Genomic DNA, 27547 nt, shown 5'->3' with positions numbered 1-27547 from the left:
AGACTTCACAATAATACTGCGACTTTTTTTTTTTTTTGAAGAAAGCACTGTCTCTTGGTGACACTCTGCAACTGAGTGAAAGAAGTGTGCTTGTAGTAGAAAATAGATAAGCCCCAAGGGAAGGAGGAGGGACTGTTAGCTGACAGCTGGCTGGGTATTTATTGCTGTGCTGTGTCTTCTTATTTCTAAAAAGGCTGAATCCCGTGTAAAATTCCAGTGTAGGTGTACTGTTTGGTACCAATGCAAAAGACAAAAAATAATAATTTTTTAAAGTCGTAAAAATGCACGTTTTTTTGTTTTGTTTTGTTTTTACCTTTGTTTGCATGATCACATGGGGTAACTTGCTGACCAGTAAAAGAATGTTAACTAATTTATTCGGTATGCACGTCTTTCTTTTAGAATCATCTTACTTTATATTGCTTTGGGTCTGTGTGTCTATATCTCAGGTATCCCAGTTGAGTCCAGAGTGAACATCTTCATTAACAGCTTTGGGTCTATCCAGGAGACAACTATGGTAATACAGCTACACACAATGGACATTAGATTAATGGAATCTGGCTCAAACTACTAAATGTTGGAGAGATGCAGATAAGATAAAGATGCAGATTTGTATATTTTTACAAATACGTATTGCATTAATGACAGTCATTCACTGTATTCTGTTAAATGAATGAATCAACATAACTACATTAGTATTATTAATACTGAAGAATTGAGCAGACACTTGCTACATGGTACTGTTTTAGCCTGACTCAGGATACAGCTGTTCATTGGTGACATATGGAAAAAAATAGGATTGCACAAGTATGACCAGACTTAAGAAAAACAACAGAATAAAAAAAGAAAAGTTTCACAATATGTTTCATTTTAAATATTAGCCCTAAAAAGTAGGAGTTGATGTAGTGCAAATTATTAATACAGTATTTGTCTTTGCAGGACTACAGAGTAAATATATTTCTTCGACAAAGATGGAATGACCCTCGTCTACAGCTTCCTACAGATTATAAGAGTGAAGCACTAACTGTTGATCCCAAAATGTTCCAGTGTTTATGGAAACCAGATCTTTTCTTTGCAAATGAAAAAAATGCAAACTTTCATGATGTCACACAAGACAATATACTGCTTTTCATCTTCAGGAATGGAGACGTCCTGATCAGCATGAGGTGTGCTTTTAAATCAGTTTTAATCAATCTATGGGACCCATAATCCAATTTTTTTTGCCTCATTCTTTTTAAACAATGAAAACCTTTTAATATTCTGAAGAAAATAACTTCTGGATGGATTGCCATGAATTGGACGATCACTGTGATTATCCTGTCATGACTTATGTTTAAGAAATCACATTTTGGTCTCTTAAAAAAAGTGAAAGGTTCTCATGAGCCTCAGCCATACATAGTACTTCTACAAAAAGTTAACATGTTAGTATGGTTCATGAAAAAGTGGCTTGTAGTGTAAAACACTTTAAATGAAAAGCACTTTATAAATATCTATATATTTCCATTTCTTACTACATGTTGTGATTAAATGTTCGAGTACAAGTTATGATTAATTCATTAAATCGAGAAGGTGCAAACACTTAAGGGGAGCAAGAGAGCTTTGTTTCTCTTGAAAGCTCTCATAAGTACCCCTGTACTATATATGGCCTGCACTATGAAACAAGATTGTTGACTTAGCAAGGTATATTCAGAGTTAACCTGGAGTTTCAGTGTTAATGGTGGTGGACTTCCTAGTGGCTGTGGTAATTGGCTTTCGTTGTACACCTGAGGTGCCCTCGGAACAGTGTTATAGAAGTCATTAATGCATGCAGAATCGCCACCTAAGAACTAATCAGTTGTCTGGAAAATAAAGTTATAATTTCCAGAAAAGCCCACTGACCTCAGTTTGTAGCAGAGTTTGTAGACTTTAGAGACAGTTAAAAGTTTTTGTCTTTCTCTGAGGATCATGGAGAAATTATTGATTTTTAAAAGCGACTTTAATCTTGTCTTTTTTTCAGTGACTCTAAGCTGTTTTTAGAAAAAAAATGGTTAACTTTTTGGTATTATATGGTGATATATCAATAAACAATGTTTGTTGATCTTATATAAAATATTAGGTAAACCTAGTTTTGAATCCTGTTTTTACATTGGTTCTTAACTTGCTCTTGATCTACACCACGGCAGCAGTAATCAGTGAGATGCTTGGCTACAAGTTGAGCAGCCACAAGGAGCAGTACCCTCCATGGAGAAGATGACTAGACGCTAAGATCAAGGTAGCACAGACGGAAGTAGGCCAACTAGATATGGACAGCAAGCTGTCCATATCTGAGGCCTTGGAAACTGCCAAGCAAAGAGTTGGATGTCTCGAGACCGGTCTTGGTCTCGAGACCACTTTTACGTGGTCTTAGTCTCGTCTTGGTCTCGACGGACTTTTGTCTTGGTCTCGTCTTGGTCTCGATGGACTTTTGTCTTGGTCTTGTCTTGGTCTCGACTGACGTTGGTCTCGGTCTCGGTCTCGGTCTTGCGTTCTCAAATCGACATAGTGTTCGGGAGATTTGGAGTCAACCATCAGCGGAGCGAGTGGTGGCTTACTGAGCTTAAGCCCGGGTCATTTTTTCAGAAGCATGGTGTCTTTTGGAGTGTAATTTGTTAGTTAGATGCCTGACTGACAACTGTATAAAACAAAAACAACACACGAAGCACAGAGCGCACCGTTGTAAATTCCCCCTAATTTTGGTGTGATCCGAGCTCAGGCACTAGGCGACTGAGCACAGCACCCATGTGAGCGAGGGGGGAGAAGCTGCTGCCTGCGAGTTTGCTGCAGACAGAGGAGAGCTTAAGTTTGACCAGGTACCAAAACAAATCATTCGTACTGTACAAATAATGTAAATATGACGGTGTATCACAAAACATTGATATCAAACTGGTCACTTGCTCCATAAGTGTGGCTCAGTTTTGAATACAAAATACAAAAGTTAACAAATATGTTTTTTATATTTATCAATCTAAAAAAATAAACATTTAGTCTGATTTGATGTTACAGTGTTTGTGTTTTTATCTGAAGAGTATGTAAATATCTGGTTTCAACTGTATATTTGATGATGTTGGTGTTTGGCTTGATTGTCAGCACAAAGAGGGAGAGAGGAACAGAGAGGGAGAGAGAGGAACAGAGAGGGAGAGAGAGAGGAACAGAGAGGGAGAGAGAGGGAGAGAGAGGAACAGAGAGGGAGAGAGAGGGAGAGAGAGAGGAACAGAGAGGGAGAGAGAGGGAGAGAGAGGAACAGAGAGGGAGATGGAGAAAGAGGACAGAACAGAGATGGAACAAGAGCAGGTGAGACACACATGTTAGTCAAATGGTTGTTTACCAAAACTCATCAGAACATGTATCTAGTGCCTAGTGTAACTTTTTAGATACCATTTGTTACTTTTCAAATTCTATATTTATTAAGTTATGCAGGCTTATGAAGGCTAAATAATTATATAAACTTTTCTGAATCTAAATAGTGTACTTTGGTAGAATTAAAAAATAAGTGTAGTGCAGGTCTATGATGATTTTTAGTGCTAGTATCATCTAGTTTGGATTCTGGTTCTGTCTTGGTTAAGTCCTAAGTAGTCCTGATTTTGAACTGTTGTAGTCCTGTTTTAATTCTGGATCAGTTCTGGGTCTGGTTGAATTGGGGTTTAGTCCCTGTGTCTTGATACAGCCCCGACTTTGTTCTGCCTTGCTGCTTAATTAAAAACTAGTTTAAGGTGTCCTGCATATGTGATATTTATTTTCCTATATGAAGTCATTCTTTATTGAACAAAACTCAAAACAGAGCCTATTAATCTTACAGTCATTTCTACCCTCACTTAATTTCCTTTTGCTGCTCAGCTCTCACACAGTGGCTCAGCTATGCTCCAATCCCTCCATATTGTGGCCAATCACATGCGAGGATATAGGATGATATTATTATGTGAAAAACAGAGAGGGTGAGAGACGCAACAGTCAAGTGGAGCAGCCGTCTGTCCTCTCAGTAAGTGAGTGAGATAGTAGACAGCGGTGAGGAGGGCTGTGCGAAAGCAAAAACACATAAATATGCCTGACACCCGTAAACGAAGCAGCATCTGGCTGCAGTTTAAAGACTTTTTTTGTCTCGGTCTTGGTCTTGGTATAGTCTCAACTTGGTCTTGGTCTTGTCTTGGTCTCGAAACCCTCTGGTCTTGGTCTTGTCTTGATCTCGAAACCTTCTGGTCTTGGTCTTGTCTTGGTCTCGGATTAGGCGGTCTTGACTACAAGTCTAGCAAAGACTCACAGCCTTGGCCAGCAGCTTGAAGAGGTACACCAGAGAGATAAAAGGCAGAAAAATAAACCAGAACCATCCAAGGTGTGCTCTTAGTGGCAGGGGAACAATATGAGAACAGCACCACCAAGGCTGGAGACGGAGCAATACTGGAAGAACATATGGGAGATGGATGCAACCCATAACAGCAATGCTCGGTGGCTAGTGGATTTAAGAGCAGACCACAACAACCTCCCTGAACAGGGTCCAGTAACTATCACAGTGGCAGAAATTCAAGAAAGGGTCTCCAGTATGAAGAGTTGGACAGCACCAGGCTCCGACATGGTTCAGGCCTACTGGCTGAAGAAGCTGACTGCACTGCATGAGTGTCTGGCAGCATAAATGAACCAGCTGCTAGTAAATGAGAGACACCCAGAATGGCTAACTTAAGGCCAGACAGTTCTGATCCCCAGGGACCCCAGAAGGGGCCAGTCCCATCCACCTAGAAGAACAAGCCCCTGCACGGTATGTACCACCGGCAGATAGAGGAAGCGGCTGACATCCAGAAGTCCTACCGGTGACTGGATAAAGCTGGACTGAAAGACAGCACAGAGGCACTAATCATGGCAGCACGGAAACAAGCTCTGAGCACAAGACCCATAGAGGCTGGGGTCTACCACACCAGGCAAGACCCCATGTCCAAACTGTGTAAAGATGCCCCTGAGACAATCCAGCACATAGGGTGCAAGATGCTGGCAGGCAGGGCATACATGGAACACCACAACCAAGTGGCTGGCATAGTATACAGAAACATCTGTTCCGAGTATGACCTGGAAGTCCCGAGGTCAAAATGGGAGAGGTCAAGGGTGGTGGAGAATGACTGTGCTAAGATCCTGTGGGACTTCCAGACACAGATGGACAAAATGTGATGGCTATCCAACCAGTTATAGTAGTGGTGGACAAGCAGAGAAGGACGGCTCTAGTGATAGATGTAGCGATACCAAATGACAGCAACGTCAGGAAGAAGGAACACGAGAAGCTGGAGGGCTCAGAGAAGAGCTCGACAAGATGTGGAGGGTGATGGTAACAGTAGTCCCAGTGGTAATTGCAGCACTCAGTGACCCTCAAGCTAGGCGAGTGGCTCCAGCAGATCCCAGGAACAACATCTGAGATTTCTGTCCAGAAGAGTGGAGTCCTAGGAACAGCTAAGATACTGCGCAGGACCCTGAAGCTCCCAGGCCTCTAGTAGAGGACCCGAGTTTGAAGGATAAATACTGTGAGAGAAGGGAATTTTTTTACAAGCCACAAAATGTTTTAGCAGTGATAAAAATCACAATGTAATTTCCCTTACAAAACGAATCTCTCCATAGAACATTTTTGTTTAAAAGTCAATTTTTGTATGTGTTTATTGATAATAATAGCTGTACTGTTAATAAGATTAATTCCAAATGTACATGCTTTGTTTTATTGGGAAATTTGTTTAGGCAGTATGGATGTTCGAACACGTTAGAAGTGGAGAGCGGCGAAAGAGCAACACATGAGGACATTTTTCTGCTAACTTCATTCTTGAGAAAATTTCTGCCTAACAACTTGTGTAAAATGTTATGTTTTATTTGTGTTATTATTAAATGACATATTAAACATAATTTTTCATAGAATTTTAATTTTGCTATCTCTCACTACATATCTCTGGAATCAGTAAGAAAGAGTTTAGGATGTGTTGTTAGCATAAAAAGCTGGTAAATTAACTTTTTTAAAAGGATTATACAGTAATAGGGCATTTTTTTCTTTGTCCTGTTGAGCCTGTTGTGTGTTTTCTGTTTACACATGCAGGCTGTCGGTGACACTGTCTTGCCCCTTGGATCTTACACTTTTCCCAATGGACACACAGCTATGCAAGATGCAGCTGGAGAGTTGTGAGTATATTCCTACATGCTACAAATAAATAATAGAATTAAATAATTTTAAGGGCACTGTTATATAACTGCTCTTAAGACAACTCTTATCAAATATCAATGAAAAAGGGCACTTTTGAACTTGCTGTCTTGAATAATACCAAAGAGTCACTTGAGAAGGTGTTTATTATAAAATTCTTTCTCACTCTCTGTCTCTTGCACACACACTCAGAGCACACTCAGAGGCCTGAGAGGGTGCTGCACAGTATCTTTGGTCATCTTTACTTACATATTTACCTGTTCCTCGGGCTGCTCTTCTGGACAGAAGTGGGTGTTGTTCCTAGGACCCGTTGGATCCACTCACCCAGACTGGGTGTCCACTGGGACCACTGTTGCTTTCACCCTCCACATCTGATCTAGCTGCTCTCTCCGCCCTTGTTATTTCTTGAGCTTCTCGCCTTCCTTCCTGCTGATGTTGCTGTCACTTGTTATAGCTACATCTATCACTATGGCTGTCTTCCTCTGCTCGTCCACCATTACACCTCGAGTTCATTAACCATCTGAAGTTTGTCTGTCTGAATACAAAAAGAGGGAAGTATAAGAGGAACTAGAGCTCTGATGCAGCTGCTTCTGAAGGACTTGGTCAGCTTTTTTCACTTAATGGGGTGAGCAGTGGAAGGTAAGTGAACAGAGCTATGCTGTAGAGACGAGATGAAAAAAGAATATCAGCACCATTGAACACAGCGCACTACTAAACTGCAAACATTTTAGGCTCAGGGAGGGGCGGGGCCATCTGTCTGTGGTGAGGGGAGGAAGACAAGATAAAGTCATGCTGTGGAAGAGAGACAGAGGTTAATAACAGATATGATTCAATGCAGAGAGGTCTATTAACACATAGTGAGTGAGAAAGATGACTGAAGAAGAAATACTCGATGCATCATGAGAATCCCCCTGCAGCCTACACCTATTGCAGCATAACTAAGGGAGGATTCAGGGTCACCTGATCCAGCCCTAACTATATGCTTTAGCAAAAAAGAGCGTTTTAAGCCTAACCTTAAAAGTAAAGATAGTATAAACTGGAAGCTGGTTCCACAGAAGAGGGGCCTGAAAACTGAAGGCTCTGCCTCCCATTCTACTTTTAAATACTCTAGGAACAACAAGTAAGCCTGCAGTGTGAGAGCGCTGTGCTCTAATGGGGTTATATGGCACTATAAGGTCATTAAGATAAGATGGGGCCTGATTATTTAAGACCTTGTATGTGAGGAGCAGGATTTTGAATTCAATTCTGGATTTAACTGGGAGCCAATGAAGGGAAGCCAAAACAGGAGAAATCTGCTCTCTCTTTCTAGTCCCTGTCAGGACTCTTGCTGCAGCATTTTGGATTAACTGAAGGCTTTTCAGGGAGTAAGACATTCCTGCAGTTTAAATAATTAGTGTGTGAAATCTGGCTTCATGGACAAATAAAGCTGTGTGTTATCTGCATTGCAGTGAAAATGTGTCTATTAGATAGATTTGATACAAACCACTGCAGTGCGGTAACTGTATTACCTACAGCATACTCTAATCGCTCTAATAGGATATTATGGTCGACAGTATCGAACGCTGCACTGAGGTCTAGCAGGACAAGCACAGAGATGAGTCCACTGTCAGAGGCCATAAGAAGATCATTTGTAACCTTCACTAAAGCTGTTTCTGTGCTGTGATGAGCTCTGAAACCTGACTGAAACTCTTCAAATAAGCCATTCCTCTGCAGATGATCTGTTAGCTGTTTGACAACTACTCTTTCAAGGATGTTTGATATGAAAGGAAGGTTGGAGATTGGCCTATAATTAGCTAAGACTGCTGGGTCTAGAGATGGCTTTTTAAGTTTAACAACTGCCAGCTTGAAGGCCTGTGGTACATAGCTGATTATTAGAGATAGGTTGATCATATTTAAGATTAAATTCATGGCAGGACCTCTCTGAGCAGTCTTATAGGAATGGGGTCTAAAAGACATATTAGATGGATTGGAGAAATGAATTACTTAGGTTAACTCAGAAAGATCAATTGGAGAAAAAGACTCTAAATGAATATCAATGGTACTGAAAGTAGCTGTAGATAATATTACATCTGTGAGATGATTATGGGTAATTTTTTTCTCTAATGGTTAAAATTTTATTTGTGAAGAAGTTCATGAAGTCATTACTAGTTAATGTTAAAGGGATGGTTGGCTCAACAGTGGTCTGACTTTTTGTCAGCCTGGCTACAGTGCTGAAGAGAAACCAAAGTCCAATCAAGATGGTTTAGGATCACAGAGTGAAGTCAAAGGGGCCAACAAGTGCTCAGTACTTTGTATGTTATTCATTTTCATGAAAACTATCACATGTGCTTTAATATAAAGAGCTTTGTTTATACAAATTCCTGTTCTTCTTCCAGTAGCTACTGGAATCTTGATTTTTAATTACTTCCAGCAGATTTCGGGGCTGCTATCCCCATTTTAACATACTCATCTAATGGTATACTGCAGTGGGGGAAGGAAAAATTAGTTGAAACAAATGAATTAAAAAATAAATTAAAGTCAAAATGTAAATTATTCATATTATGTATTATATTGTGTACTTCTTATGTCTATTATGCTGATGCTGTAAAATTTATCATTCTAATTTTTATATTTTAGTTGGCTACACCACCAGTGATCTTGTGTTCATGTGGCAGTCTGACCCAGTTCAAATGGATGAGATTGCTCTCCCACAGTTTGACATCAAGCAAGAGGACATAAAATATGGAAACTGCACAAAGTACTACCAAGGAACAGGTTAGTAATCTGTAATTGAATTAAAAGACTATGTCCAATTTCTGTAAATTGAAATTTTATTACACTATACAGGGTTCGAATTTCTTGTTGTGAAATTTAAATTCGTATCAAGTCTGTAGATTGTAAAGACTTGGGTGAAATGTAATGTTGGGGACCCAAAATGAAGACACTGTATTAGATTCAACAAAAGGCAAACCATTTGTTTAGACTGTTAGAAATGTCCATCAGGGAACATAAAATAATCCAGCACAGAAAAGTGAAACATAAAGTCTAAAAGAGAATAATAGCTTATATATACAAAGACACAGAGAACAAGGAACACATGAGGAACAGTAACACAAACTCAAACAAAGGCTAATTGGAAGACAGCACTATACAAGGACAGTTAGGGAAGTGAAGAAAGCTGAGGAAAACAAGACACACCTGAGCTAAATCATGAATGACAAATGGACTGGTTCTTATATAGCGCTTTTCTACTCTTCTGAGCACTCAAAGCGCTTTACACAACTTGTGCATTCACCCATTCACACAAGCACATTTTCTTAGTGCTGTCTAACTAACATTCACACATACATTCATACTCTGATGGATGCATCACAGAGCAATTTGGGGTTAGTATCTTCCCAAGGATATTTTGCATGCAGACTAGGGGAAGCCAGGAATTGAACCACCAACCTTCCGATCAGTAGATGACCTGCTCTACCGCCTGAGCTACAGCCACAAGAAAGCAAAGTTATGACCAAAGCACAAAACATAATTCAAAATAAAGTGACACTACATGACTAAATGGGAAAACAGATCCAGCAATTAACGTAATACAGGAGAACTGACAAAAGAGGATGGAAAAACTAAGCTCTAGTGCAACTAGGAAAAAAATATACTAAAAAACACAGGAAAAATATAAACCCTTAGCAAAACAAGAATCAAACAGAATATAAAACATCGGGTCAAGCGACTCTGTACCATGACAACAGATGCTGATCTGGCCTGCCTGCAGTCAAGATTTTTCATCAGGAATTTGGTGCATGATGAAGTGAAAAATGCAACAAAAAATTGAGCAGCAGTACGTAAGTATGTTGATAATTTTAAATTCCAACAAATGACGTGACATCCTTTTGTTTGAATTGGGTATATATCTCTAAGCATTATTAATTATATGTTTCTAAGTACAAATGACAATCATAAAATATAACCCTGACAACAACACACGTTTATCATTTCTATTTCCATGTAGGCCTTTTATTCCTAACACAAACAAGGATTCCTTTCATTTGAGTAGTGTATTTAACTTCCCTATTATATAATTGGATTGGATTTATTTAGGTCTTCACGAACTGAAAAAATGATTTATTTACTTAATGTCTTCTTCCTGATGTTCTTCTCTATGTCTTTCTGCATTGTCTATGTTTGGAGGCATTTTCTGAACTTTTCTGAGTAACCATTATTTTACATAAAATTTAACTTTGTATGCTATATTTCTGTACAAAGTGAAACTACCACATGTGCCAACTGTTTCTGTGTAATCTAAGCGGCTTTGTTTGTGCAAGTTCCTGTTGTCCTCTAAATAGCCACGGTGAAAGGTTAGGCACAATGGCATACAAATAACAACCACAATGTAGTCTTTAGTGACTGCATGTTTTCCTTAAACCACTGTCTGTCTGAGTGGTGTACAGAATCATCTGACTTTAGATGGAGCAGCTTTTATTTCTTAAAATCTGCTTGAATTTATTAATCAACCCCATAGAAACTCTGTCTATAGAAACTCACAAAGACTGAGTAATATAATGAGTACTAAAGAGTAAATCAAACGTGGAGTATTAAAGTGCTAGTAAATCCAAATGAAACAAAGGGTAACCCAGTACTAATAAAAGATACTATGCACACATAAAACACACACACACACACACACACACACACACGCGCACACATTACACAAACACACATTCAATTCAGTTTTATTTACCACATTGAATCACAACAACAGTCGCCTCAAGGCACTTTATATTGTAAGGTAGACCCTACAATAATACATACAGAGAAACATCCAACAATCATATGACCCCCTATGAGCAAGCACTTTGGCAACAGTGGGGAGGAAAAACTCCCTTTTAACAGGAAGAAACCGCCAGCAGAACCAGGCTCAGATTTCTCAGGCCTATTTGAACGTATGTACGGGTATGCTAATTTCATTATTTCTGACTGAACCACTAAGGGAGGCAAGACTCGTTCTAAAAGTTCACATCTACACACACACACACACACACACACATACACACATGCAAAGAATTAAAAAAACACAAGTGATTACACATGACTCTAAAAACCTAAACTCTGTTTATCCACTTTTAAGTATTTTTAGTACATTTTTACCACCAGGTCCAGTTTTGCAGAGCTGCTAGAACAACTTGCTCTAAGTATCACTACCTCAGTCTTGTTCTCAATAAAATAAAAAAATAAAAAATTAATGCCAACTATTTGATTACACCAATGTATAATCAAATAGTTGGAATTACCTTGGCTTCCAGTAACACTGTGGGGACTTTTGGGGTCATTTTTGATCAGTGTATGTCCTTCAAAGTCAATGCTAAACAAAAATAAAATTATTTTTGCGTACACTATGTTACTCTGTTTGTGTCGGGGGACCCGATCCTTGGGGTGGACCAGTTTTTGCGCCAAAAACTGGTCCACCCCAAGGATCGGGTCTCCCGACACAAACAGAGTAACATAGTGTACGCTGTTAAGTGCCAGGAGGATTGCCAGGATTTATACATCGGGGAAACCAAACAACCTCTAGCGAAGCGGATGGCACAACACAGAAGAGCTACCTCATCAGGCCAGGACTCTGCAGTTTATTTACACCTACAGGCCAGTGGACAGTCTTTCAATGATGAGGATGTACACATCCTGGACAGGGAGGAACGCTGGTTTGAGCGCGGAGTCAAGGAGGCCATTTACGTGAAGAGGGAAAGACCATCTCTGAATCGAGGAGGGGGCCTAAGGGTACATCTTTCGCCATCTTACAACGCTGTGATTGCAGCCATTCCCCAACTCTTTGTGAATGGTACTCATGGCCATTGATCACTGTGCTTTGATCAGTGGGTTTTGGTCAGTGATTGTTGATCAATGGTCATGGGAATTTGCATAATTATGATTAAGGAACTGACCTCACAGCCCATTGTTCCTTCAGTGGGCTGGTTTCAGTCATTATGCAAATGTCCTGTTTATAAGGTTTGGGGAAACCTGCAGTCAGCTGAGACTGAAGAAGTCACTTGGATGAGTGACGAAACGTTTCTCCCACAAAACGCTACGTCCAGATGAACAGATTCAACTTTTGGAGATAAACAGAGAGATGATATTTTCTCCCAATTCCATCTCCTACTCTCTGGCTACCTGTTAAATCTAAAATTTAAAATCCTTCTTAAATAAGGTCTTAAATAATCAAGTCCAATCTTATGTTAAAGAAATAATAGTAGTGTATAGTCGCAGTAGGCCATTTCTCTCAGACTGCAGAATTACCCAAGTTTTTCAAAGCAGAATGGGAGGAAGCACCTTCAGTTATCAGACCCCTCTTCTGTGGAACCAGCTTCCCTCTCTATTTTCAACATTAGGCTTAAAATTTTCCTTTTTGACAAATCTGTATCAGGTGAGCCTGAATCCTCCCATAGTTACGCTGCAATAGGCTTAGGCTGCTTGGGGCTTCCCATGATGCAATGATTGTTTCTTCTTCACACACCTCATTTTCGTGTTCTGTGCATTTATCCACCATTATTGTGTTTAATCATTAGCAGTGATTAAACTCTATTGCTCTCTTCCACGTGTGTCTTTTGTCACTTCTACTCTCTCTACTCCCAACCAGTGACAGAAAATGGCAAATAGTTTCTCCCTGTTAAAGGCGAGTTTTTTGTTCCCGTTGTCACCAAGTGATTGCTCATAGGGAGTTGTCTGATGGTCGGGATTGTCTAAAAAGATAATTTGCCATTATTAACTACAATGAAAAGAAGGTCTGTCTCAAATAATGCAGAAAATATTGAATATGAACAGCTTATCTTATGTATTTAAGATCTGTGTGTTTGAGTATTTAATCATTCTCTGTTTCCAGGATACTACACCTGTGTTGAGGTTATTTTTACATTGCGACGGCAGGTCGGTTTCTACATGATGGGAGTTTATGCTCCAACACTGTTGATTGTTGTTTTGTCCTGGTTGTCATTCTGGATCAACCCCGATGCCTCAGCTGCAAGGGTGCCACTGGGTGAGTACCACAAAAACACATTTTGCATGCTTTGTTTGAATCACTTTACATTTACGTAAACTGTAACCAAATGTCTGCATTTCAGCGCTGGGTACCCTATACAGAGAAGTGTTTCCTCTAAGACTCCTCATGCTTGAATTTCAATACAGGCATTGATTATTTGTGTTTGCAGGTAACACAGCTGCTTATTTATTCAAGACAGTTGGACACCTCAAAGAAAGAAACATATAAATCACTTAATAATTGTTAAATTCCACTTAGGTGTTGCATTGACCATGCTGGTTCATTGTCAATACATACTTATTGGAATGATGAATTACATTCTATTAATGTGCTTCCCTTCAAAATCTCAGCTTTGAAATAGGTTTCTTGAAAACAGCAGCTGAATTCATGAAAAACACTAAGTTTATGAAAAGCATTTGTCAAGAGTTTGTTAGTTTTGACAGACGATTTTCGTTTTAGTTAACCAAAAGTCATAAGATTATAGTAGATTAAATCTAAAGTTGATTCAGTTGACTAAAATATAAAGTGTAGAGGTCTCATGTCTTTCCGGTGAGAGTAGCTCCAAGGGTCAACCTTTTGCTGTGTTTTCATGAGAAACAAGGAGCATGGGAGGAAGTTGTACCATGTACTGAAAAGAAAGAAAAAAACAGGTGCAGATTAAATGTCTTTGTCTAACCTTAATGCACTACGATCACTTCTAAACTTGTCTCACCTGTCTCCCCAGCTTTATCAGTTCTGATTGAATCCAGTCTCCCCGGAATATTTTCATCTGGTTTTTATTTGTTGTTGAACCGTCACCAGAGTTTCTGTCCTTGTGTATTAGTTTCTATTAAGTTATTGAAAGAAAAGATTTTTGTTGGTACAATTTAACTTTTATTGAGACATATAGGATAAGTAAAGTTAGTTCTTTCATAGCTTTTAGCTCAGCAATACCTGGTCTCATGTTACTTTATATAAAATGCATCCCATTAAGTTCCATAAAGCTTGCCATCCAGATTTTAGAATAGAGAAAAATGGTATGGCATCTTTGTGTGTACATGAGGATATTCTTATTTGTTGTGGCTACGACTGTTACTGGAAGACAAAGTGATAAATTTGTCATTTATGTGTGTAGAGCCGTATATTTTGTTTCTTACATTTCACCTTCACAAAGCTACTGTAAAGCAATACTTTTTAAACCCAGTTCAGTAATCAATTGCTATGAACATGTGGTTATTTCAGCATATATAGCATGTAATTCAGGCAACTATAAAGCAAATCTGACTATGCTGGCCTTTACAGAACTGTAATTGGATGAATAAGACATGACATTAACAAACTGAATACAATACAACTTACAACTTTATTTGTATAGCACATTTAAAACCAGCGGTACACCAAAGTGCTTTACACTAATACAATAATTTATAGAAAGGAAACATTAACAGGGAATAAATACACCAACAGGTGGAGAGCACTAATTAGCCGCAGCGCAGTGAAAATATGTAAAGGAAAATACAAAAAACAACTCGACTAAGAGATTATTCAACAATAAAATAAAATAAAATGATTAAAACTACATAAAGAACAATTGCAGGATACAGACACTAACTAGGGAAGGCTAGAATAAATGGATTTTCAACCGTGATTTAAAAGATTGAACTGACTCAGACGCACGAATAGCAGTAGGAAGATTATTCCAGAGTTTGGGTGCAGCTATGGCAAAAGCACGATCCCCTCTGGTCTTCAACCGTACCCTAGGTTGCACTAAGAGCAGTTGGCCCGTTGATCTCAGTGCTCTACTAGGAGTGTACAAGCTGAGAAGTTCAACAAGATAACTGGGAGCAATGTTGTTTATAATTTTAAAGGTAAGCAATAGCATTTTAAAATCAATACGGTATTTGATGGGAAGCCAATGCAGGTCAGCGAGGATAGGGGTGATAGAATCAAACCTGCCAGTTCCAGTTGGGCGATAATGGCATGGATAAGTTTCTCAAGGTCCTTACAGGGTATGTAAGGCTTGGCCTTGGCAATTTGGCGTAATTGGTAAAAGCTAGATTTAACTACAGTGGAGACTTGTTTGTCAAGTTTAAAGGAACTGTCCAAGAGAACACCCAGGTCGCTTACAGTGTCAGAAAGAAAGGTAGCAAACGGCCCAAGTGAACCTGTTAGTTGGCCCCTAGGAATATGGCTACACGAAACAACAATTTCCATTTTCTTTTCATTTAAAATGAGTGAGTTACTCAATAACCAATCCTTAACTTCTCTCATGCAATCAGAAAAGCAGTGTAGCGATGGTAAGACATCATCAGTCAGATGAAAGTAAATTTGAATGTCATCTGCGTAGCAATGAAAGGAAATTTTATATTTTTCAAAGATGCGACCTAGAGGTAACAAATACAAAGAAAACAACAAAGGGCCCGACAAAGACCCTTGGGGCACACTACAGGAAAAGGGGGCAACAGAGGAAGAGTAACTTCCCATCATAACAGCGAAGGACCTTTCAGAAAGGTACGATTTAAACCAACTAAGAGCATTACCCTTAATTACCATGTGTTCTAGCCTCGTTAAAAGGTTACTGCAGTCCACTAAATCAAACGCTGAGGACAAATCCAATAAAACTAAAACCGCTGAACGCCCTGAATCAGTGATTAAAAGGAGGTCATTGAAAACTCTCAACAATGCCGTTTCCGTACTATGGCGTGATTTGAACCCCGACTGGAATTTATCAGCGATGCTATTCGCATCTAGATAGGCCTGTAGTTGCAAAAGGACTATTTTCTCAAGAATTTTAGCCAAGAAAGGAAGTTTGGAAATCGGCCTATAGTTTGCAGGGTCATTTTGGTCAAGGCTACTTTTTTTAAGAACAGGTTGTACTACCACATGTTTAAAAGTGGTCGGGACACAACCCGAAAGCAATGATAAGTTCATTAAGGATAGAATGCTAGGCCCAAATACATTAAAACCCTCGTTGATGATGCGAGATGGGAGGATGTCATGTATAGAGTTTGAATTTTTCAAATGCTCAGTTATCCACTTCAGGTTAGAGAGTGACACAGGCTCAAACCGCTGGAAGGACGAGGTGCATCCCGAAGCAGAAATTTGATTAAACACAGGAGAAAGCCCCTTTGAGACAAGATGCATGTCTCAAACGGGCTTTAACCAGGGCATTTTCTGAGAAACATCCTCTTCCTGATGTTAAATTTGTTTTCAAGTCCTATAGAGAGTATTATTATATACATGCATGAGATTTTCAGTATGAATCAGTACCTAATTTCAGTCAAGATTCCTCTTTGCTCTGTTCCCACAAAGACAGATTGAATAGTGAATGATGACAAAAAAGTTCTAGCTGTAACTGTAGACTGATCATTCACTTCTTAAAACTTTACCTCACTAAAACATATTTTAATATTACTGTTTCCCTCTGCTCAGATTGACATACTGATGAAGCCATACATTTAATACTGTGCTTGATAAAGGATCATAATGTTCAATTTACAGAACTCTTAAAGAAGGCATTTAGATGTAACTGAGTTGTAGCAAATACAATGTTATATGTATATTCAATATGGTGTATTATAATGATCGCTACTTTGAAAATCGTATCTCCTCTTTTTGATGTATCCAAGCAGAATTAAATCATCACAAATCTCAATTATCTGGAAATGAATATTATAAAATGGTAAAATTAACATGTCAACGTCTGTGCTTTTCTAGGTATTTTGTCAGTGCTTTCTCTATCCAGTGAGAGCATGTCCTTGGCTTCAGAGCTACCAAAAGTTTCCTATGTAAAGGCTATTGATATTTGGCTCATTGCCTGTCTGCTCTTTGGGTTTTCATCCCTGGTGGAATATGCTGTAGTCCAGGTCAGTTCTTGCAAACTACCACTCACACTGTACAATAAAATACATCTTGGTATATATAAAATATCTGTGTACATATAGCTGAGTTGGAAAACCTACTTGGGGAACGAACCTTGGGGCAAGATAACAATAACTGCATCAGCAATTCAGGAAAATATTATTATAAAATACTATTTTGCAGTGTAGAGGTTTCTGTCAGAGTTTAGTATCCAGATGCAGATGTGCAGAGATGGAATTTAAACAAAAACCAAGCCTTTATTTTGGCTTGCATCCTCTCTTGCCCTGCCTCTTTTGCATCTTTCTCCATCTCTGGGTGAAGTTCCCTCACAGTCTTTTGTCTCTCACACTGGGAGATGCAGCACCAGGCTTGTAGCCTGCAGCAGACACACTGTCTATAGAACTGACCAGAATCTGTTTGTGTTTGCTGTTGGAGACTATCCCAGTTGCCATAGGTGAAGAGCCAGGATATACCTGGACAGGTCGCCAGTCTCTAGGCTATAATAAAAATGAAATGTATATTAATTAAATTCAAAAATAGTACCTAGAAATTTCTATTCATGTTTCCCATGAAAATAAGTTGACAGAACTTAAAAGGAATGCTAGTAACGGTCAACAGTGGCTAACACATAGCACTGCAGTCAAGCAAGCTGTCATAAATTTTCTTGCACTTCTACACTAAGCTTTACAGCAGTGCTTCTTCTTTGTTGCTGATTGAAAACATAGGTGCAAGCACGCACACACACACACACATACAAACGCATTTACTTTTTTTTCTCTTCAGGAAATTAAGAGAAATTAAGCTCCTGCACCATTGTTTTCCCTGATTGGGTGTTCATTTATTCTTCTTTTCAATTTGGGTGGCAATGTGATTCTTCCTTCAGCTACTCTACATCTCTGTCAAGGTTGATCTCCATCGGCCGCAATATCCCACAGAAAATAAAGGACAATTATGCTCAACTTCAAATTCTCACACATAACATTACATAAAAAACGTATCTGTGATTGTTGACATGAAATTGTCAGTTGACTCTTCCTCTGGGTTACCTTCTCTACATGTGTGCCAACAGGCATATTTTAATAAATGAAAATGTACATAAACAATCATCTTCAATAGCTGACATAAAATTCAGTGGAAGAATGCTTATAAATCCCTCCCTCTTCCCTCTTTGGGATTTGCCATAACTGTGTGCATCTTCTGCCCATCTATTAGACTGTCTTTTAATCAATTTTAACTTTGTTTTATCGTTCTTCTATTGAGTCTGTTTTATCGCTTTGTTTGGTGGCATGGTTTGGTCAGACCTCTGTCACAGAGAAAAACTCACTGAATCAGATTTAGCCTCTCTGTACTCTAAACAGGTACAGAGGGTGGCTTTATCAATTCTTTATAATGGTTCCCATTCTCTACGGGGTGAATTTCAGCGTCTTCCCTCTGGACGGAGGTTTCTAGTTACAAGATGCAGGACAAAGCATTACCTTGAACCTTGGAGGGACTGAACTGCTGATCTTTAATAATAATATTAATAATATTAATAATACATTTTATTTGAATGTGCCTTTCAGAACATTACATACCTACATTTTTAACACAATGTTATCACATTCCTTTGATGTTTTTTAATTTGAGCAGAGTTGTCCTTTAATTTCCTGGGAGTAGGAAAGCAGTTTGAGATGGAACTCGGCACAGATGTAGAGTAGGTGAACCAGGGGAGGAATGTGTTTCACGTCAGCTATCACATTTTTAATGAATTTTCAAATGTGATGTGATCATATTGCATTGACTGTATTGAGCAAAATTCTCCTTTAATTTCTGTGGAATATTGCAACCAAGGATAATTTTTAATTAATTTTCGAATGTGCCTATGTGCTGTGTCTCAGTCCAGCTTCGTCCAGCGATTGATAGGATTTCAGCCATTTCTATCTGCCAGTGGTACGTGCAGGGCCCGATCCTTCCATCATAATGCTTCTCCCTGCCTCCTCTTCTTTCTCAGGTTTTTGATGCCTGAGGTATTCACTAAGTACATGATCAGTCGTGACTGTCCTTCTGATGTACTCATGGTTCTTTATTGTTTTTTCCTGAACTTTTTTTGCCCGAACGTTTTGTTGTCTTGATGTCACTGGCGTCACCTCCTTTGGCCAGCTGATTATCCCAACAGGGTACCTCACAACCGGCAGGGTGTAGGCGATGATTGCCTGGATCTTTTTCTCCCCATTCAGCTGACTCCTCAGCACCTACCTTCTCTCTGCAGGTATTTGGTGGTTGCTGTTTTCCTAGTGGCTTCTTCATGGTTTCCATTTGCCTGTGGGATTCCAAAGTACTTGTAGCTGTCCTCAATGTCTGCCTTCTGGTAGTGCAATCCCCACAGTTCTGACTACCTTCCCTCTCTGCTTCTCTGAATGACATTTAGCTGTTGTTGCTTAATATCCTGGTGGTGTGGATGAGTGAATCGATTTCTCGCTCACCCCTGGCATACAGCTTAATGTCATCCATTTAGAGGAAATGGCTAACAGTTGCTCCATTCCATTGTCAGTATCCATATTCAATCTTGTTAATGATCTGGGTGATGAGTTTCAGGCCTATGAAGAACAGCAGTTGGGACAGAGCATCTCCTTGGTAAATCCTGCACTTGATGGTGACTTGTTCAGTTGTCTTGAATTTGGCCTATAGGGTTATAGCATTGTTGTTGAAATTACAAGCACCTGGATGTGAACAGCTGTCTGCCTCAGGATAACCCTGGTTTGGGCCATACAGTTTTATACTGCAACAATAACAAGTACTATTTTGGGTATCTTCTTCCGGAAGCAACGTGGCAGTCCTATTGTCTCCTTTTGAGTCTTCTCTCCGTCCCCACCTCGTCAACCTCCTATCTGCTCATTTTTCCTGGAATCACAAAGACAGACACAAAAACACCTCCCTGCCTAGCGCTGATCATTTTAATATTACTGATTCTATATATCTAGTTCAAGACATTCTGTTCAGACTTCCTTCTGCCCAGAGAATATCCTTCTAACCCAGGGGTCGGCAACCTGCGCCTCCGGAGCCGCATGCGGCTCTTTAGTCCTTATAGTGCGGCTCCGCGTGGTTTGGGAAAATAAATTAGAAATATTTAGCTGAAGTGTATTTTGATTATGTTAGTTCTTTTTTTTTAACTTGTACTTCTAAATTGGATTATTGTGATAGGCCCTAACTAAATATAAAAATAAAATTATATTCTATTATTTTTTTCATCGCTCAAAAGAAGTGTCAAACTCGCGGAAGACGGTGTACCCGCAGAAACGCCGTGCAGTTATCGAAACTTTCAACCCCAGGTAGGCCAATTATGGATCTTTGGATCCACATTATGTCAGTAGCTATTCTCCACCGTGAACTATGTTAAAAACAAACACCGCTCACGCCTCACAGATGACAGCTTGCAGTCCTGCGTAAAGATGAAAGTGACTTCGTATAGCCCCGATTTGCAGACACTGTGCGCCGAGGTTCAGGAGCAGAAGTCCCATTGTAAACATACCACGGCAGACCCGACGATGTTTCCATGAACATGCTTTTCAGCATCTCTTTATTGACCACTTTTCACACACAGTTGCTGTACACATACAGCCGGCTGTAGCTTTTCAGCTCACAGCCCGACAACACAACAGCATAGATAGCACAGACGTTACGGCGGCGAGGCATGATTGCGGGTGCCACTCAGGTGCGTCCGCCTCCCCTGCAGCGGCACTGCAGACCACGCCCGGCCACACGTGTACCTGGTAAAATACATATTTAGGCAGAATTTTGCAAATATCTATTTTTCATCTTTTAGCAGCATAGAGCTTTTTTTTTCAATTATTTTTTAAAAGTCAGGTCAAGGCTCCAAAAGCCCAAAGGCGTTATAAGGGTGGCGGCTCACAACAGTTTTTGTTTGCTACATGGATCATTTTAGTTTAGCTGGGTGTCTTTCCTTTTTTTATATTTCTTTAAGAGTTCAAAATGTGTTAATTACATAAATAAAATGTAATTTTCTCTGTAGCACTTTGGGTGCTAAAGGTTGCTGACCCCTGTTCTAACCATTATCAAGTGTGATGTGTAAGCATGTTGCAAAACCCTCTGTGCTACGTCGACTCTTCAATATTTCAGTCCAGACATGCCGCTGGATGAAGCTTTTGACCCTCAAACACGGAGTGCTAACTTGTTTATGAGCACACTGCATTGTGTATATAAAAATAATAAAAACAGCTTTGTTTAATCATTTTAAACCCTAACACTCTTTCTTTTTGCCAATTCCTTTCTGGGGCCTGCTCATGTATTGAGCTATGTGCCTGATCCTCTTAGCTGCTATGCGGCCTGACAGGAGATTCCATGTTGTGCTTTGGCAGGTTATCATTCCCTTCTGGGGATCTTTGGGGATCAGGACTGCCTGGCCTTCTGTGCTATTCTGGGTGTTTCTTATTTATTAGCAGCTAGTTGATTTGTGCTGGTGGCTGCTTATGAGGTGCAGTTAGCTTCTTTAGCCAATAGGTGTGAATATATGAGACGTGAATTTCTGCCACTGTGATGGTTACTGGATCCTGTTCAAGGTGGTGCTGTGGTCCTAGCTTCACTATCTACTGAGCATTGTTGTTATGTGCCCCACCCTTGATAATACTAATATTAATAATAATACTCCTTCTCTCTGGCTCTTGGTGAAGGCGGTCGCACTTTTCTCCTCTCCCTTTCCTTATCTTCCCTGCTTAGCATCTTGTGTCCTTGTCTAGTCTCGTCTATTTTCTTACTCTTTCCCTGGAACACTCTCTCACAGTCTGTTCTCTAAAACCTAAAAGAGGAATTATGGATTTGATCAACTGGTCCCTGAATGCAATTGACACCCTCTTCTCAACGAGAAGCCTGGGCTCGGGTGAGCCTGAGTGTCCTGGAGGTACTTTCCCTGCCGGATACACGATGGACGGGTGGCATAAGTGGAGGGTCATGTGCCTGGCGGGACTGTCGATCGAGGACATCGAAGACATCTACCTGTTCGGAACCATGATAACAGGGCTCTTGCTGATCGGAGCTGGCTTGGCCCTGGCTTATCGAAGATTAAAGAAAGCGAAATCGGCTGTTCAAAACCCCACAAGGCTGCCTGCTGTGATTGAAACGATGGGACGAGTCGTGAGTTCTCAAAATGGGCTCATTGAACGCAGCACGAATAAGATCTTGGAGAAACTTGAGGCTGCCGTGAACACTCAGAATAAGACCTCTGAGTGAAAATTGGATAACATCTTGGAGAAGCTCACGGCGGTCGTGAGTTCTCAGAATCTGCTCTTTGAGCGCAAGACTGATAACATCATGGAGCGCAAGATTGATAACATCATGGAGAAGCTCACGGCTCTCCAACGGGAGATTGAGAGACCAGTGTCGGACTGCTAGAACAGCTTTGAAATTCACATGAGTTGTTCGCACTAAAGTAAAAAACCACCATCATTTCATGCGGCTACCACTTCGGCGCCAGCTGTGGTCTCAAGGCTGGAGATGAACTAAAACACCCTGATAACAGACTGTGCATAGACTGTTTCTTCCTATCCTACGTAAGGCCACCTGGGTTGGCTGGAAGACTGTTTAATTGATTGATTGATTGATAATACTTTATTCATCCCGAGGGAAATTGGATTAAGGCTGCCAGCCGTGCCAGTGCCATCTTACCCTTCCGACCATACATACATTACACAAACATCACATGGGGTAGACAGGTCAGAGAGGTATAACAATGGAAAATGCATAACATGAGGAAAGATGAGGAGAAAAAAGAACTCCCCCCAGACTGAGCTCCAACAGGGAGATCAGTTTGAGAACAGAAAAAAAAAAAAACACATGAATCATCACATCTCACAACATAGAAGACATAAGCTTCGAAGGCATTTGGAGGGGGTGGGGGGGTGAGTGCAGGTCTGTGTCAGTGTACATGCGTATGTGTGCGTGTGTGTGTGTGTGTTCAACCGAGAGAAAGTGTCCCTTCACCCGGTTAAGCAAAAGTCAACAATCTTTGATCAACACGGATGGCCTTGAAGGAGGGACAAAGAGTTCTGACAACAATCCTGTTATCATGGAAGAATTTTTGTTGTTCCAGTCAGCTTCGACCTTGGCAGGCCTTCAGCTGGCGCCAGTGGGATAGCCGCATGAGTGAAGATGGTGAATGTTTGGTTTTAGTGCGAACAACTGCATCCAATTTCACAGTTGGTCTATGTCCATCACTGGTCACCAATTCTCTCAATTCCCGTTGTTCTTCTCCAAGATGTTATCCATATTGCAGAGCCATGAGCTTCTCCAAGATCTTATCCATATTGTGTTCAAAACACAGTCTGAGTACTCACAGCCCTGCCAATCGTCTATCATGTCGGACAGCCTTATGGAATTTTGAACAGCTGTAGCCGCTTCTTGTACTTCAATAAGCCAGGTCCGAGCCAGCTCCAATCAGCCAGAACTCTGTTATCATGGTTCCGAATTAGTAGATGTCATGCAATGTCCTCCATCGAGAGTGTCGCCAGACACACGACGCAACCGACCATCGAGTATCCAGCAGCAAACGTCTCTGCAGGACAATCGGGCTCTCCCAAGCCCAGGAAGGTGTCAATTCTGTTACGGGACCAGTTGATAAAATCCATAATTCTTTAGGTTTTAGAGAACAAGACTGAGAAACTCTTTGAGGGTTAGAGAATAAGTGAGACGATACAAAAGACATGAGAAGCCAAGCAGGAAAGATAAGGGAAAGGGAGAGGGAGAACGAGAAAAGTGCGACCGCCTCCGTCAAGAGCCAAGACGGCTACTTAGCACGGCAGGGCGAAGGACACTTTCTCAGCTGAACTCTGGACACACACACACACACACATACATACACATGCAGATATAGACTCATCCCCCCTCCCCTTCCAAACGCCTTCGACGCTTATTCCCTCCCGATGTAGACGGTGGATCAGAGGGGACCAGCGCATATGCTCCAGGCCCGAATGCGCTGTCTACATTGGCTGTCTCTCACCTTTTACCCATCCCTGTTGCTTGTCATCTGTTTCTATGGTGTATTGAAAGTCATGTCCTTTTTGTGCCGGGGTGTTTTTTCTGTTCTCAAACTGTTCTCCCATTAGGAGCTCAGTCTGAGTGGAGTTTTTTTCTCCTCCTCTCACCTCATGTTATGTATTTTCATTGTTTTTTCCTATCAGCCTACCTCTTTGACATGTCTCCCAATGTGATGTTTGTGTAAAGTTTGGTCAGAAGGCTCCTTTGTATATGCGCATGCGTATAGGTTACAGCAGGTAGCACGCTAGTGCTACCTGCTGTAACCTATAATTTCCTTTGGGATTAATAAAGTATTCTGATTCTGAATAACTTGTTTTGTATAGCACTTTTTAAAACATAGGCTTGCATAGTGCTTCACATTTTGAATAAAAGTCACACACTGCAGATAAGTATGCATGTTAAAACATACTGTCACACATTCATTTCAGCCTACAGGCAAATATGGTCTATCCTTCAAGCTCCACCGTTAACCGCCGTTACCTTCACCCTCCACATTTTCTTGAGCTCTTCTCTGAGCCCTTGGTATTTCTCAAGCTTCTCGTGTTCCTTCTTTCTGATGTTGCTGTCATTGGGAACCACTACATCTGTCACTACAGCCATCTTCTTCTGTTTGTCTACCACCACGTCTGTCCGTCTGTATCCCACAGGATCTTAGCTCGGTCATTCTCCCCTAGGGGGTGTCTCAGGTCGGTTGGGGCCATCTTACTGATGTATTCATGGATGTTTTTTTGTCTCATGGACCATGATGCTGACACTCACCAGTCCCCGGCCTCCTTCCTTTCGCTTACCGTACCGCCTCAGGGTGCTGGACTTGGGGTGAAACCCTCCATGCATGGTCAGGAGCTTCCTTGTCTTGATGTCAGTGGCTTCTATCTCCGCCTTTGGCCAGCTTATTATCCCAGCAGGGTACCTGATCACACGCAGGGCGTAGGTATTGATAGCCCGGATCTTGTTCTTACTGTTCAGCTGACTCCTCAGGACTTGCCTGACCCTCTGCAGGTACTTGGTGGTTGCAGCTTTTCTAGCAACCTCTTCATGGTTCCCATTTGCCTGTGGGATGCCCAGGTACTTGTAACTGTGCTCTATGTCTGCAGTGTTGCCTTCTGGTAGTTCGATCCCTGTTGCCTTCTGGTAGTTCGATCCCCTCAGTTCTGACTACCTTCCCTCTCTTTGTTACCATCCGACTACACTTCTCCAGTCCGAATGACATTCCGATATCATTGCTGTATATCGTGGTGGTGTGGATCAGTGAATCGATGTCTCATTTACTCTTGGCATACAGCTTGATGTCATCCATGTACAGGAGGTGGCTGACAACTGCTCCGTTCCGGAGTCAGTATCCGTAGCCAGTCTTGTCGATGATCTCACTGAGGGGATTCAGGCCTATGCAGAACAGCAGTGGGGACAGAGCATCTCCTTGGTAGATCCCACACTTGATGGTGACTTGTGCTATGGGCTTGAAGTTGGTGTCCAGTGTTGTCCGCCACGTCCCCATCGAGTTCCTGACGAAGGCTCTTAGGGTCCTGTTGATCTTGTATAGTTCTAGGCAGTCCAGGATCCAGGTGTGGGGCATTGAGTCATAGGCCTTCTTGTCATCAATCCAGGCAGTGCACAGGTTGGTCAGTCTGGTATTGCAGTCTCAGCTGAGTGCTCGGTCTACCAGTAGCTGGTGTTTTGTGCCTCTGGTATCCTTGCCCATCCCTTTCTGTGCCCCACTCATGTATTGAGCCATGTGCCTGTTCATCTTAGCCGATATGATGCCTGACAGGAGCTTCCACATCGTGCCTCAGCACCACGTGTCCCTTCTGGGGGTCCTTGAGGATCAGGACTGTCCGGCCTTTGGTTAGCCATTCTGGGTGTCTCTCATTAACTAGCAGCTGGTTCATTTGTGCTTCCAGGCGGTTGTGGAGTGCAGTCATCTTCTTTAGCCAGTAGGCGTGAACCATGTCAGTGCCTGGTGCTGTCCAACTCATCATACTGGAGACCCTTTCTTGGATGTCTGCCATGGTGATGGTTACTGGACCCTGTTCAGGGAGTTTGCTTTGGTCTGCCCTCAGATCCACTAGCCACTGAGCATTGCCGTTATGGGTTGCGTCCTTCTCCCATATGCTCTTCCAGTATTGTTCCGTCTCCAGCCTTGGCAGTGCTGTTCTCATATTGTTCCCCTGCCACTGAGAGTACACCTTGGCTGGTTCTGTTGAGAACAGCTGGTTTATTCTCCCTACCTTCGATCTCTCTAGTGTACCTCTTACAGCAGCTGGCCAAGGCTGTGAGTCGTTGCTTGGCAGGTGCAGGTGAGTATTTATTAAACGAAAGGAAATACAAACAACAATGGCACTGGGAACATGAAACTGGAACCTAAACTGGGTAAAACTAACAAAACAAACCAGAAACGAAGATGCAGGGAGGTCCGGGGAAATACACACGGAGAGACGCAGGGAGACTGAGGGGAAACAACACAGACGAACCAGCAACTAACAGAGGCAGACACGAGGTTTAAATACACAGAAGGATAACGAGGGAATGAGACACAAAAGGAGGGCACAGCTGGGAGTAATCCGACCTGACGAGACAGGGGAAAAGTAAACTGAACACACTGAGATAAGACAGAGACCTTCAAAGTAAAACAGGAAACACATACACGTAATGACAGACTCAAAAACACAGACTAAACACAGGGATACACGGGCAGAAAAGAATGAACACTAACCGAGGAAGAACAGAACCAAAATTACAATAATAGAAAACACAAAACGCTGGGTCAAAAGGACCCAGGATCATGACACATATATATATATATATATATATATGTATGCATTCAATTCAATTTTTTTATATACAGCACCAAATGTATATAACAATGTGCGTGTATGAATTTGTAGATATGATTTTCTCAAGTCAGACATTTGAGTTTGATTAGTTGGCAAGATATATATGTCAAGTGTTGAAATAAAAAGATTCCTTCCTATATAGACAACCCTAAGAACCTCTCAATTTTCTCTCTTTTCTTGTCTCTATTTCTCTTTTCTGTGCCTCACTCCTTTTTACTTTTGTTATAAAGGTGATGCTGAACAGTCCTAAACTGATCGAAGAGGAGAAAGCCAAAATGGCCACAAAAGAAAAAGCTTTGAAGGAGAAAGAAGGAAAGAAGCCTTTAACTAAAGCTATCAACACCATCAATGGCACTAGTGGAACACCAATGCATGTCAACACTCTGCAGGTGATCACAACTTGGGTAACAGACTTCTAAAATCTGTAAATATAGTGTGTTCTGCGTTTTTACATTGTTTGTCATAAGTGCACATCTATCCTTAAAACTCAACACAAGAAAAAAAGACAATTTTTGAGTCTGATTAGAAGTTCTCCCTCTAATAAAGAAAAATATGTGCGGGTCAATACTTAAATTGTCTAATGCATATATAGGAAATGGCAGGTCAAGATCACCTCAGGCTTCATGCATGCAGCAGCGAGTGAAAAGCATACCAAAAGTATGGATGTGC

General features: G+C 41.0%; 1 protein-coding gene across 3 annotated transcripts in view; it reads left to right on the top strand.

The window, feature by feature from the left end:
- LOC100694359 (glycine receptor subunit beta) overlaps window positions 1–27547 on the top strand; it is a 54934-nt gene that overhangs the window by 20505 nt on the left and 6882 nt on the right. For 2 of the 3 annotated variants that reach the window (XM_025908214.1, XM_025908213.1), the window contains 7 exons: window positions 447–514; window positions 937–1163; window positions 6071–6153; window positions 8789–8926; window positions 13026–13178; window positions 16878–17026; window positions 27109–27282. In XM_025908214.1, coding sequence (XP_025763999.1) covers window positions 447–514; window positions 937–1163; window positions 6071–6153; window positions 8789–8926; window positions 13026–13178; window positions 16878–17026; window positions 27109–27282 — 992 coding nt within the window. The remainder of the gene's footprint in view (window positions 1–446; window positions 515–936; window positions 1164–6070; window positions 6154–8788; window positions 8927–13025; window positions 13179–16877; window positions 17027–27108; window positions 27283–27547) is intronic. The other variant, XM_003452747.5, reaches the window with a different exon arrangement.

Source organism: Oreochromis niloticus, linkage group LG6 (genome assembly GCF_001858045.2).
Source record: "Oreochromis niloticus isolate F11D_XX linkage group LG6, O_niloticus_UMD_NMBU, whole genome shotgun sequence".
NCBI classification, from domain to species: Eukaryota; Metazoa; Chordata; class Actinopteri; order Cichliformes; family Cichlidae; genus Oreochromis; species Oreochromis niloticus.
The sequence above is the reverse complement of the archived record's forward strand: the minus strand, read 5'-3'. Positions and strand labels throughout refer to the sequence as shown.